At 41.7% G+C, this 14,671-nt stretch overlaps 1 protein-coding gene and 1 long non-coding RNA gene across 4 annotated transcripts in view; both read right to left on the bottom strand.

Annotated features, from left to right (window-relative positions):
- The window catches only part of TTC7B (tetratricopeptide repeat domain 7B), a 99,737-nt gene that overhangs the window by 13,193 nt on the left and 71,873 nt on the right, over window positions 1-14,671 (bottom strand). For 2 of the 3 annotated variants that reach the window (XM_081859547.1, XM_081859548.1), the window contains 2 exons: window positions 8,787-8,927; window positions 3,586-3,788 (listed from right to left, as the gene is read on the bottom strand). In XM_081859547.1, the coding sequence (XP_081715673.1) occupies window positions 3,586-3,788; window positions 8,787-8,927 (344 nt within the window). Of the gene's footprint in view, window positions 1-3,585; window positions 3,789-8,786; window positions 8,928-12,967; window positions 13,019-14,671 lie in introns of all 3 variants that reach the window. The other variant, XM_081859546.1, reaches the window with a different exon arrangement.
- Window positions 9,260-12,956, bottom strand: LOC309345752. The gene is made up of 2 exons (XR_014158362.1): window positions 11,167-12,956; window positions 9,260-10,977 (listed from the first exon to the last, which is right to left on the bottom strand). It is a non-coding gene; the product is annotated as an uncharacterized lncRNA (long non-coding RNA).

The raw sequence follows: 14,671 nt of genomic DNA, 5'->3' as shown, positions 1-14,671 counted from the left end.
AAAAATACACTGTAATTAAATGTTTTTCTTCTGGAGAAATGGGCTCTTGGAGCAGAATCTAACTCAAGTTAGCATAATAATGGAGCAGAACTGGGTGAGTTTGTTCAGACTTAAGTACCCGGTAAATGCCGGTTTACACAACAAGGTGGCGTACAGAAATGTATACAATAAAATATAATCCACCATAAAAGCAGTACAAAATTACTGATAAAAGTGAATTCTTACAAAAGTCCTAGCAGAGACACAGATAATACCAGCATCCACCCAAAGAAAACTTAGCTATAGGAAACTAGAAACACAGTCAAAAAACCCTCTCTTCAAAATTTTAGGAAGTGTGTACATAAACCTTATGCCACTGATCTCTTACTCGTTCTGTTATTACTATGAAGACTTGTTATTCCCATTTTACAGACGCTAGCCCTTAGCAAATGCAAACTGTGACTGCTCACTTGCATATATTAAGTAAACACTTGACACTGAAAACGCATACGTTTTGGGGGCAGCGTAGGACCCAGCCTGCTATAATTGGCAGGGGCCCAAAATGTAAAGGGGAAAAACATAAAGGGAAGAAATGGCAAAAGGACATGGGGAGGATGAAGAAGAGGGCCACACTCTTGTCTAAATCTTGGAAATTTGTGTAACGTTTGTTATGGAAAGGGGGGGAGGAGGCTTCTCCCCAGAATTAAGGGAAGTTATCCTAGCCCATTTTCTATCAGCTGAGGACAAGAGTCTCTATGGTGTTCAGAGGAGTCTTTACTGGAAATATAATAGAAACTGCTTCTTTCAAGTTGAATTCAAGTGGGCAAGGCAAGGGATTTTAATGTATGGCTTTTATTTTAACATAAGTGTGCTGCTTTCTGTCCACCGCCCACGCGCTTTACAAGGTACCTTTTAGCACTTGCCAATGTGCTTAATTATCTCGAACAGCCGGAGAACCAAAAAAGAAAAGAAAAAGAAACCTTCCCCTGTTCTGTGTTCCATTCTGGTGTTTTGCCTTATGTGCTCTTTTTCGGGATGCAGGGAGGAAAAGCCTCTCTGAATAATTCATAAGGGCCTAGGCAGAAACAAGCTCCTACTTTTGAATAAAAACGTTGGGTACAAGGAAGGGATTATAACTTTTCCACTGAGATCTATTTGCAGCAGAGGTACTTTGAACAGCTATGTTAAAATGGGACAGTGGGGTTTTGTTTTTTGGGTTTTTTTGCACAGCAAAGCTACACTGAAAAGGCTACTCTGCAATACAATTCTAATGGAACAGATCAAAGATACCATTCCTGCTGGCCGAAAGGAGATTCCCAAACTTGCGCCTATAACTTCTGTACCACTATGAACCGTTCGCTAATGCCAAACTAGACATGGCATTCTTTAGTCCCTCCTGGCTGGTTTTAACAAATAAGACAAATAAAACAAGACACACACCCCCTCCAATAGACTTGGACTGTGTTGTTGTGGAATGAGGCAGAGAGAGCATGAATACCTTGCCATCCTGGGGTGCCTTCTCCTAAGTTATTACATTTATTTTTTTATATCACTGGCAGTTGGGGTCCCCCCCCCCAGTTTTGAAAGATTAGCATTCTAGCCGCCTTGGAAAATAATATCAAAAGTCTTGCTGCCCCCCCCCTTTTAAATAAGACAGTCTTCCAAAAGATCTATATTGTAGGACATCCCGTATCGTTGGAAACTGTAATGGTCCTAGGGGTTGCTCGTGCGTAAAATCGGCGCCACACCTGGCTGGGTTGCCTGAGTGAACCCTTTCTGTCCGGACAGCCACTCACCTGTGGCTGTCTCAATCGCTGGCAGAATCCGTCAGTGGGCGTTTCTTGAACTTCTTCCAGCAAAGAAGCTCTTTGACGCCTAGTCTCCGCCTACTCTCCCTGCGCGGAAGCCTTCTGCGCAGGGAGGGTGTGGGCAGCGGAGGACCCGTGCTCTCCCCGCTGGTCTCCGGCGAGGAGTCATGGAGCCACCTCGCCGATTCCCCCATCTTCCCCCCTTCTCCACTGGTGCTACGCTGATTTCCTTCCCCAGAAGATGGGCTGCTTCTCTCCCTCCTGGGACGCTCTCCGGAATCCCTCTGGAGCCCTCCCTCTCCCTCTGGCTCTGATGGCAGTTCCCTGACAGAAACATATTTGCATTGGGTGTCTTATATCTTTGTCTTGAATTGTATATTATATATTGGGATGTTGTGTGATTTTTGGCACCATCCACATGTTTGAAACTATATAAGGTATCACATTTACTAGTGAGAAAATGTAGAGGAAAACCAAGGGAATTTCACTGTTGTGCCCAAATATTTCAGACTCCCCTTCCTCTGTTAATAAATGTGAAACACACACACAGCATTTAGAAATAAAACTTATTACAAAACTTGCAACCACTTGAAGAACTGAAAAAGAAATTTGAAATCAATACTAATTTCCATCCACATGAAGCAGAAGACATGAATAGGAAAGAGGTAAAAAGATTGAGTTAAGTTGTACGAAAATCAGATGCAGCGAAATGCCTTATGCAGCAGTTAAATGCCTTATAAGTAATTCATACTGTGAACAAAATCAAAATGAGCATGTCAGCAGGTCCAGTGTTGTACTGCAATCTGGGAGAACAATCAAAGCTACGCTAACATCGGTGCAGAACCTACAGCCTAATTAGGCTCACCAAGGCAGGCATGGTGGTTTGGGCTTAGTCAAGCCACGCCCACACAGAGCAGGGAACAGCCGAGTACATTTGCCTGGGTCTCAGAGGGCTAAGCTGACAGGGGCACCTGGGACTTGCTGCTTTTTTGTTTGAGTTCATAAGTTCATTCTAACAAGACTCCTGCCCGGGCCCCACACAAGCGCTGCATGGGCCTGCACCCACCTGCCCAAAATCTGGCAGCATATAGGACATGAGCTTTTGTGCAGATACGACACATGGCTGGCCCAAATATGGCTTGTAGAGGTTGTTGACCAGCTGATAGGTGTCACCTGTAGAACCCTGTGCTTAGTGTTGCATGGGGCCCTTTGATGCTTGCGGAGAGCTGTGTTCCTGTTGGGTTTTCTAAGCACGGAGCAAAAATGGAACTTGACATCAGGTGATTGAAAGGGGGACACCCACCTCTCCTGGCTGTCTCACCTCGCCTCTCCTGGGTGCCCTGGCTGACCCTGGGAAAGGCCCCTCTGGGCAAAAAGCCACCACTGACAACTGTAAGTTGTGCGAGTCAAACTAGTCACCCCAAGAAAAGTCCCCCCTCTACTAGCTAAATGCGGCTGTTGCTGCAACTGTGCTGTGCACGGGTGGGGGGCTGCCAAGGAGCAGCACTGGAAGTGGTTTATTTCTTATTTATTATTTTTACCTATGTGGTTCTGTCCTCTCTTTCTCTTCTTCTACCACAGATAGGTTCACAACAGTTTTGAGACCAATGCCCTAAGGCCCCACATTAACTGAACTTACGAAACATCATTGTAGACTGCTCAACAAATTTCTAATTATCCAACTGTTTGTATAATTGGGGCGCAATAATAATATTAATCACAAAGCACTTGACATATGCAAAGCCTTTTCCAGTGTTTAAGCGCTTCGCATGCATTCTGTGGTATAAACAGGACTTACCAATCTCTGCATACTTTTGACATGCGTTGGGCTGATAGATAAGGCCTCTTCATACCAGCGTTTGGCTTCATCAATATTTCCCCTAAGTTCTGCCACTTGACCTCTCATGTACAGAACGTTGTGAGACATTGGAAAGAGGTTAGCAGCTTCCTGAGTACATGCTGTGGCTTCTGCAGGCTTTCCAATTCCTATGTATACTTCAGCTGTAAGGAGGAGGAAGGAGAGAGACGAATGAATGGTCCTCCCTAATTAATAGGGGAGGAAGGGAAAGGAGAATGTTAGCCACTTTGAGACTCCTTCGGGTAGTGATAAAGCGGGATATCAAATCCAAACTCTTCTTCTAATATACTCTCCATTGATTGTTTTATGGCTAAGTTCCCCAAGGGAACTACCTCAAGCAAAGATTTCCCCTCTCAATTATATATATTCCAATCTTCATTAATTTTCTTGAGACGCCAGCTTTTGTGAATCCAAGGGTACAAAGGGTAGGGTGGGAAAGGAACAAAGGGAAACTTGGGCTTAGCTCTGATGTGGGATAATAATGAGGTTGCATGGGTTGTTTCAGGGCTTTTTCTCAGCTGGAACTCACCAGAAATCAGTTCCGGCACCTCTCAGGTGGGCACCGTTGCCATTAGAAGAGAACAAGGGAGGCGTTCATGGTGAGTTCCAGCACCTCTTTTTCTAGAAAAATAGTACTGGATTGTTTCCATATGAAAGAAAACAGCCTTCAAACCTCTCCCATCTCTCTCCACACTATCTCTATCTCTATGAGAGTCCCCACCCCCATCATTCAGCCTGGACACTGAGGTCCAGCTCTGAGGGCCTTGTGCCAATTCCCTCACTGCGAGGTTACAGGGAACCAGGCAGAGGGGCTTCTTGGTAGTGGCACCCACCCTGTGGAACGCCCTCCCATCAGATGTCAAGGAAAGAAAACAACTACCTGACTTTTAGAAGACATCTGAAGGCAACCCTGTTGAGGGAAGTTTTTAATGTTTGATGTTTTATCGTGTTTTGACTATTCTGTTGGGAGCCGCCCACAATGACTGGGGAAACCCAGCCGGATGGGTGGGGTATAAATAATAAACTATTATTTTACAGATAGGTAGCCGTGTTGGTCTGCCATGGTCAAAACAAAATAAAAAAATTCCTTCCAGTAGCACCTTAAAGACCAACTGAGTTAGTTCTAGGTATGAGCTTTCGTGTGCATGCACACTTCTTCAGATCTGAAGAAGTGTGCATGCACACGAAAGCTCATACCTAGAACTAACTCAGTTGGTCTTTAAGGTGCTACTGGAAGGAATTTTTTTATTTTGTTTTAAACTATTATTTTGTTATTATTACTATCCCTGAACTTTTTTAAAAAAACAACAGCAACAACATGGCCCTGGAACAGGAGAATTCAGACAACATGCATGAGCTTTGAGACCCTTTAAAAACACAATGGGTGGGATTCAACTAAACTGTCACGTGTACTGAACAAAGTCCAGTCACACAATATGACCCCACCCCCACCCCCTATATCAGCTCCAGGTTGGGGCTGAGAATCAGGCAACTAGTTCCAAATACTCAGGGGAAAGTTGGACTTTTATTTCTAAGAGAGCAACTCCTCTCTCTACTATAGCAACCGCTTTTGAAACCGAGGGACAGTTTCATAAACTGTTAGCAATATGGGATGGGGAAGTGTTCAAAGGCAGGGGTGGGGAATCTGAGGAGCACATGCAAGCCTTTGGGGATTCTTAAAGTAGCTGTCTGGATCCCAGCCCAGTAAGTAAAGATTATTTTAACCAAAGGTGTGAAGGCATATATTAGCACTTCGATCTGCTGGGAACCAGCAGAGGAAGAATAAAGGAAAATCTGAAAAGTTTGATGAAGCCCTTCCAATAATTGCATAAAAACATCAAGGACCTCATGAAAGCATTTGATAATTTTGTAGCCCAGGCTACAGAGCAAAATGCTTTGCGATTAGGCTCAGATGGGCACTCAAGTCTGTCTCTCAATGAGTTATTAATGATGAGGGACTGCATGCAATTTGTTTCCACTGACACTTTCAGGCATTTTCTCTCCCTCTCTCAAATTTTGCTTGATATCATTCATACTGCTCTGAGCTAACTCAGTTTTCACAGAAGAAGTAAAGATGCTGATTTATAAATTCCCTATATATCTCCCCTTTCCTGCTCACTTGTACTTTAATAACCAAACAACATCTACACGCACGCACACACACAATTGTGTTTCCCCCTACCCATCGCTGTAAAATTATGTGGCTGATATATAAAAAACTGCTTCCATACGAAGGTTTTTAAATAAGTGCTATTTACTATCATGAGCATGATAGAAATAAGTGAAAAAGTGACAGCCAGGATCCCAAGGGCCATTCATGATGTACCACAGGGACATTTACTTAACGTACTTTCCACTGCAGTAACAGTGCCTTACAACAAAACACCATACTGTACTTGTCAGGCCTCTCTTCCTGATGACAAACCACCTCTTACTTTCTCTCCCACCCGCCCACCAACCCCAAATATTATGGGACCATCCAAGGTGGCGCTGCATACAAATACAATGCAAACAGTGGGGTTCTGGCATTAAAGTTGGAACCCCTTCTCATCAAGGTGTGGAAGAGAATTATTCCGGCAGCCTTTGACTCATAATGCAGTCTTGGCCGCTGCAAAATAGGTGCCATTTTACTGGTGTATTTTATCTTCCTTGTTTAATGTTTTCACTTTGCATATTATTGTGCTTTATTTTATTTGCATTTCATTGCTTTTGGCCACCTTGAGCACCATTTGAAACATGTCAACTGTTTAAAGGCCACTGTCTCAGGCATGAAATAAGCCTCAAGGCTTTCTGAGGCTTACAGAAAAATAAAAATAAAATAAAATATATGAAGGACTGTTGTTCCAGAAGAAAAGCTCCCCAAACACACAAGCATGCGTGTGCTACTATGACATCACATTTTTCTTTGCAGAACTATTGGGCATACCCAACAACCTCCGCTAGTTGGAAGAAGTCAGCACAGAAAAGGCATTAGACAAGTTTGATCTTACAGAGGACTAAAGAACAAAACAAAAAGTGAGACCTTAAGCTGCCGTAAGACTCTTGTAACTTTTTGGTTGGTTCTAACAAAGGTATTGATCAACTATGGATTTAGGAGTTACCTTTGTTTTTTTTAAAACCTAAACACAATCATTTTAATTCAAGGGGGAACAAACAGAATTTGGAATATTTAAATATGGGCAATGTGTAAATAATACACCTCCCACACTACTGCTCCCATTAAAAAGGAGCTTTCAAGTTGAAAAGTATGGTGGAAGACCCAAACACGCATCATCCACATTGTGACCGTTCTGCACTATGTCTGTCTGGAATTAGTAGGCAAGCATCTAATTTATTTATTTTGCCTGATAAAACATAATTAACAACAAGATGTTTTACAACATAACAAAGTTTAAACCAATCAAACTGTTTTGTAACTCAGTACCATAAATTGCTCCCATTTATCTGTCCCCTTTATATAGCATAAGAGGTCACACCATATACCTTTATATTTCCAACCTCAAGGCTCAGTTCAGATCTGAGGTCAAGTACATTCTTTTCTTCCCTGCAAGATTCTTCATATCTTTATTTGTCGTTTTAGGAAGCAGACAAAGGCTTCTGTCCTAACCTTACATACCTGGGAGCATGCTCCACTGAACTCAATGTGATTCATTTCTGATTAATATGTGTAGGATCACAATATACAGTTGCAAACCTTTATGCCCTTACTGGGAAACTGGTAGCTGATATTTCCTATTCTTGTTTTTATCAACCTACTACTAGCCCTACTAAATATTTTGGAACGGTATTTGTCTGTCTGTCTGTTTTCTATGCATTTTGGACATTTCTTAATGAAAATTTTGCATGATGGTTTCTGAGATCAAGAAGCAGGTATGGACATCATTGGATGCCATTTTCAATCAAGATGGCACACCAAAATTTTCAACACCGCACTGAGTTTTTGCTTTCTCAGCATTCTGGAGCAACGCTGGGTACAAGGCTGCAAGTTTCTCATCTCTGTATCCTACTAATGCACTCAGGACAGTGTACATGCCCTGCCCCACCCCACCCCAATCCTCAGAACAACCTTATGATGAAGATTAGCGCAATATGGGTTTCATGAATGAGTAACCAGCATTCTAGTTTCTATATTTGCAGACAACATCTCATTTGGGAAAATAATCTGTGGATCTGATTCCTCTAAATTGCTGTCTAAGACAATACAGCGCAGTTAACAGATACATCATATGGGTCTTCGGCTGATTTGTTTTGGGGAAAAGTGATTTTACTTCTAACCTGTATTTCAAAAACAGCATCGTTTCTTGAAATAGGTACATTATAGTCTCTGATAATAGCTTGCCACCTCATTTGTGGGTCGAACTGCCTTAAACGTTATTCCATAACTCTGTAATATCGATATCTCAATATACCTCACGTATCTGAGCTTTAACACCAGAAGGTTCAGTCAATCTCTTGTACTCTATTAAAGCACATTTACATGAGTTTGTTATTGACACCTCAAGTCAGAAGAGCGTGAGGCTCTTAATCTCAGGGACTTGTGTTCGAGCCCCACGTTAGGCAAGAAGATTCCTTCATTGCAGGAGGTTGGACTAGATGACCCTTGTGGTCCCTTCCAACTCTACAATGTTATTATTCTACATAAAAAATGTATTTCAGATTCTCCACCCCCCTCCCGAAATTAGTTTTAGCTTGCTATTCTCTTTTGCAGTCTGAAAAGCATATAATTGCAGATGGCATTTTATCTTTTTTGCCTGAAATTCATGGTTTGAGCTGCCCAGATTAAAGTTCACCAAAACAACGTCACTCTTAATTTTCAATGAGGCACTTTAAATTTCCATGACTTAACACAACCTGAGCAGCGGGTGGGAAGGGGGAGGCGGGGGTGGGGTGGGGAACTCAACCTCCTGACAAGGTTGTTAAATACTAAATGCCATCCTCCCCTAGACTACTGTTTCATAAATTAAGCATACAATGTTCTTGTCTTGAAATGTAACGAAATGCCACATTCCGTATAAGTGTCCTTAAAAGCTGTGCTTTTAGCTGACATACAATAAAAACATTCTGCCCCGCTGAAGGCAATGACTACAGATTCCTGTAGCTAATGAGCAGGAAAAAAGAAAACAGCAGCTGTGCCCTATTACCTGCATGAAGCCAGATTTGAGCCAGAGTCATCCAAGGATGCAGAGGACCTTGCTTCGGAGCACTGCTCTGCAAAGACGAGGCAACTTCAGACAGTGCCTGCTCCACTCTAGAGGCTGCTATCGACGTCGCATGGATCGAACCTGCGGAAATAATAGACATAGCTTGCTTCAGTAGAAAGAAAGAGAAAGCCTGGGCTTCAGCTGCTTGCTGTTCTGCTTTTTAACTCTGTGCATGTAAAGGTGTTGCGAAACCTTAAAACATCTACGTTTGCCAGGCTCCCCCTTCCCCGATTATAAGGATGTTAGTGTTAGTGAACCTGCATTAAAAGCCTATTACATTACTAGTGGAAATGACAGATGAGATTGGAGCAGCCACTCGTGAAACACAAAGCTTTCGACGACCGACAGCAGGTATACAGGTTCCACGCACACACATACAAGCTGTAAGACTCAAAGAGGTTTGGGGATGATGCTTATATGATGTAACTCTTACTACTTACTCTTCACTGCTAGTTATCACTGAACACCCCACCTCCCTGGAGGGGTAATTAGAATACTATTTTAAGGATAATAATAGAGAGACTAAAATAACCTAAGAAATGCAGAATGATCTCAACGTTTCCCTGAACAGAAACCAATTAAGCTGCAAAGACTATAAAGTTCACTTAATCACCAATATTAGCAGCTGGGGAAGTGAACAGAACGAGCACTTCGTCCAAAATGGAGCTGATAAATCTAAGCAGGGAGCGGGGAATCTAACCAACAGATTATTCTTTTCCTTGATATTTTCCTATATGTTACGGTTTATTGCTGTTAGCCAATTTCTATTTGATATGAATGTACAAATAAACAAGCGGCTCCTGCCATAATACTAGATATCTTCATATATCAGTTTTGCTGTAGTTCCTAAACATGTGAGAAACTCACTGCATCTCTCTAACGTGGTACCAACTAAACATAACGTTCAAAGACTTAAATGCACGCTTGACAAAAGTGGAGGTCACCGAAGAATATAAACAAAGAGTGAAGCATCAGAAATGTTTGCAAGGAGAAGTAGAGAGACGAATGCCTTCTTTGTCAAGCTACAAATAAATTGGCACACTCATCTAATCACCTTCTAATATTTCCTTGACAGCAATTTTGGAACAGAGCTGCTAAAATGTACCCTGAATAATGTCAGGTGTTTACATTGTAACTTCTTGTTCACACATAAAGTTATCGGCGTCTTAAGTCTGGCAAGAGCTCCTGGGGCTTTAAGAGCTGTATGACAAGCAGAACTTAATCGACTGAAACTTTCCCTGGCATGCAGAAAGGGTAAATGTCATCTGCTGAACTGCTTGCCCCACAGAAGCTCCAAAAGGAACAACTTTAAAAGAGAACTAGACAAATCAATGCAGGAGAAGGCTGTCGTTAGATCTCTAGCCACAATGGCTACGTTCTGCCTCCGTTGTCAAGAGTCAGTACAGTCGTACCTTGGTTCTCGAACTTAATCTGTTCCGGGAGTCTGTTCAACTCCCAAAACGGTTTGAACACCAAGGTGCGTCTTCCGGTTGGCTGCAGGAGCTTCCTGCACTCAATTGGAAGCCATGGAAGCTTCCAAAAAGCGTTCGCAAACCAGAGCACTCACTTCTGGGTTTGCAGCGTTCAGGAGCCAAAACGTGAAAGTACCAAGGCGTTCGAGAACCAAGGTACGACTGTATGCCTCTGAATACCAATTGCTGGAAATCCCAGTTGGGGAGATTGCACTCGAATCTTGCTTAGGGGCTTCCCATGGGCATGTGATTGGCCACAGTGAGAACAGGATGCTGCACCAAATGGGCCTTTGGTGTGATCCAAGAGAGCTCTTTTATTTTCTTATGACTGGAAATGCTACGGGCACCATGAATTCAAGATATTACATAAGTAATGACTTCTCATTATTGAAAAGAGGACCGCTATGAGAGGACATTCATACGTTTTGGCACATATAAATGTGGTGAAGACTAACCAGGTCTTCCCCCCAAACCAGCTTTGATAGCTGATTTAGTACATACATTATCCCTGACATCTAGGATTCTGGCCCCTATAAAGCAGCCTTCAATCACGTGAGCCCCAACTGCAGTGTGAACCAACATAACCCTGATACGGGCTTAGCACCTCAGTGAAAATGAGGCCTATGTGGGAGATGGTAGGGATAAGGCAAACATCTAATCTCCAAACACACATCTATCACAACAACTGTTCTAATACCTCCCATTTATGTTTTTCTAGTCAATCGCCAACTGGAGATTTTCTGCTATCAACTATGGCTTGCTTGTTTAACTAGAACACCCTTTTCATGGTCAGGGCTTAACTTTCTGAAAATAGCAAAAATCCAATATTCAGCTGTGGCTTCAGCCACCAGATTTGCTGCCTCACTTCTTATTACACTGCATAGCTATTTGTGTACCACTTCACCCTATACCCGTTCCAGGAGTCATTATAAACTTAAAAAAAGTAACTGAGCTACAATTTCATTCACTAGGATGAACCAGTGCTTTGTTTAAATGGCTTAATTTTATAGTGCTTTATTTCAATAAGGGACACATGCCACTATTTGAACCACCGACAAAGGAAGCCTGTCATTGTGACAAGATGATTATTAAATTTTCCAGCATTTTTTGCTAGTGTTTACATTGAGAAGGCCTTTTGTTTCTGAACAGCTGAAAAATTGGCTGACTCCAGCACAAGAAAAAAACAAAACCAAAAGAAGACAATTCTGTATTGCTTTTCTACTTGAACGTTTATGAGATGGGGGAAATCCCCTTCTTAATATGATGAGCATGTTGCTACTTCCCCTGTGTTTATCTTTAGGATTGCCAAGTGAATGATGAAATGGTAAATACTTGACATAATGCAAATCCTTCAGAGGCTCACCCCTCTCCTTGCTGCAAAATGGAAAGTTGCTTTTCAATCAGATTTCATGAGAACAATGTCTTAATTAAAGGAAATGAAATGAGCAAAATCATGCAAGGTGAAAACACAACCCGATTTCACATGCACACACAAAAAAGCAGGTGCCAGAGCATGTAAGAGTGCCAAACTGTGGTGCATGCAGAGATCTGTATGCCTGTGCGAGTAAAACTCTCTCTAGATGAAGAGACAGTACATTCTGTAGGACCAAATAAAACATGTATGTGTACGTCTAATCTAGGGGTAGCCAAGTTTGTGCCCTTCAGTTGCTTGGACTACAAAGCCCATTAGATCAGACAGCATCATCAATGGTCTGGGCTGATAGGTGTTATAGTCCACAGTAACTGGAGGTAATACCACACTGGCTGTCCCTGGGCTAATCCCACAAGACGGTGGGCATTACCCAATGACAGTCATACTGAGAGTAAGAACATTGACATCAATGGTGTCCACTGATTTCAATGGATCTAGTCTATGACGAACATTGTATATCACCCTTTATTAGCAACTGCAATAACTCACCCCCCACCTCCAATATGTTAAAAGGCTCGTCAACGTTTTCCAAAATGGATGGTGTACATCAACAAAGAGGAGCCTGGGGCTTCCATCAACAAACAAAACTTTCTTTGTTCCATAGGGTTGGTACATGAAACAAGTATCATGCGTTTTTTGCTAATTGATCGTACACTGCCATCAATATAATTTAGAATGGTGCCAAGACCACATAAATGGCTAATAAATAACAATACAGTATTAGGCGTAAGAATGCCAACAATGTATCTTAAATAAATAAAAAAATAAAGTGCTTAATTTTTTTAGAATAGGTTAACCTTGCTTTATTTTCTTTTCAAATCTTTTTATTACAAGTTCAGCCTCTTATTCCTTCCAGCCAAGAGGCCAGAAAATGAACTAACTGATCTGGAGAAATCATAAATATGGTGGATTACGGACTTATGCAATGGATTTTATAAAGTTAGCCCCTGCTCCCAAGGTCCTTTATTTGCAGCCCTCCAGAAATTAATACTGCCTCTTTAATAACAGAACTCTAGTCCTAGCTGAGGGCATTCAGATCTCATAGGATTTGCAGCCTCAGGGGTGACTTGAATGGCTAAGGAGCAGCAGCCTTGCTTTGCACAATGTCAAACCTCCATGACGAATGGACACACATTTACATTCTGTGGTGGAGGGAAGGTGTTATTACTAAGCCTTTAGAAGTTTAAAAATAGACCTGTATAGTAAATACTACTTACAAACTGAAAAAAGGGAGAAAAAACCATGAAAGTAAGCATCTGGAGGGTTGCCTTTAAACAACAGATCAAACCACAAATTAAAATCACGAAGGATAACAGCTATAAAACAGAACTGCACAAAAAAAGCAAAATACACTTCTGATAACCTTCAAACTGTAAGCTCGTTTTCTTGTTTTTCCAAAGGACAGTGAACATTTCAAAATAAGCAGTTTAAAATCATGATGAATTTCCAGTAAGAATTTGGAGAAAGTTCTTGTTAAATAAATCCCTTTCATGTCATGTTAACAATCAAATTTAATATAGAAAAACAACGGAGTATACATATTGAGAGCAAGAAAGCTACAGAGGGTTTGGACCAATTCTATTCATATGGATTCAATGGGGGAATGAAAGTGCATAAACAACTGCTCTGAGGTCAAATAATAGAGGCGCCTACAAAACTGCCACATAACTATATTTCCCCCCCTCATAAGATATTGCAGCTCTTGCTGGAGGTAGAAAATTCACAGCCTGCTTTTGTGCTTTCATTTATGCAGCATCTCATGATTGGTCCTACATCCCTATGGAAAGCTAAATAAGTTCATGGCTTCACCAACAACAATTTAATGCTACGTGGGCTATGCTCTGTAGAGGCTCTGTTTTAGAAAAGGATATTGTCTATCACACTTCCCCAGCTGTAAGCTAGCATCCAAAGTAATAACCACTCCTGAATTTTTAAAACGTTTTTTTTGGGGGGGGGGGATAAATCCCCAAAAGTTCATATCCGTAAGTGCAGACAGCATGTGATTCCAACCACTGCAAAATGAATTCTGACACAGATCCATCAGAGACCAGTAGACGAAGACCAAATGACAAACCACACCTCACAGCAATTTTCTGGGCAGCACCATTTCAGACAGCAAAGACCTTTTTTCATATGCTCCCTCATGAAGAAACCCTACCTCACTTCGGGTAGTAAACTAACACACCCAAACAGAAACGTTTAGCACAGCATCCTTTCAGATGCACTGCCTGGCCTGCAGCCCCAAGTAGCAGAGCCCAGAATTGTATCACCTTAGCTATGGCCTCACTTTCTGTATGGTGCAGTAGGGCTCTTAGGGAGGGGTGATTTTTTTTTTATGTCCCACTGAAGAACCAGGATCACAGAAAAGCCTCGACAAAACAAGTGGGAGCAGAATTAACATCAATATGAAAGCACAAGTGCTAGCCTTTCAAACAGCATCTTGAATAGGATCCAACTACATTGTGACCTGATTAATTTGCACTCCTTTGCTACTTATTTTTCTAGCACCTGTCATCTAATTCAGTGCCAGAGACAACGATTTACTCACTCTACTCCTCCGAAACGAACAGATTAAGCCAATTTACGATAGCCAAAAAAAACCAACCCCCAGCAATCACCACAGTGGAAAAGAAACCTTTCCTGTCTTGAAGGTAGCGTCTAGGAATGAAAATGGTTGCCAATTATATTTAATTCTGTCAAATAAAGGTCCTAACATTTCAAAACGAGTTAATTGCATGAATGAGAACAAAATCCAGTAAAAAATAAAAAATGTTACACCTATTTTACAAAAGAAGTAGGAGCTGAGTTTCTACCATCAAGAATCAGTATAGTACAGTGGTACCTCAGGTTAAGTACTTAATTCGTTCCGGAGGTCTGTTCTTAACCTGAAACTGTTCTTAACCTGAAGAACCACTTTAGCT

This window comes from Podarcis erhardii, assembly GCF_964252035.2.
Source record: "Podarcis erhardii genome assembly, chromosome: 1".
Classification (NCBI taxonomy): domain Eukaryota; kingdom Metazoa; phylum Chordata; class Lepidosauria; order Squamata; family Lacertidae; genus Podarcis; species Podarcis erhardii.
The sequence above is the reverse complement of the archived record's forward strand: the minus strand, read 5'-3'. Positions and strand labels throughout refer to the sequence as shown.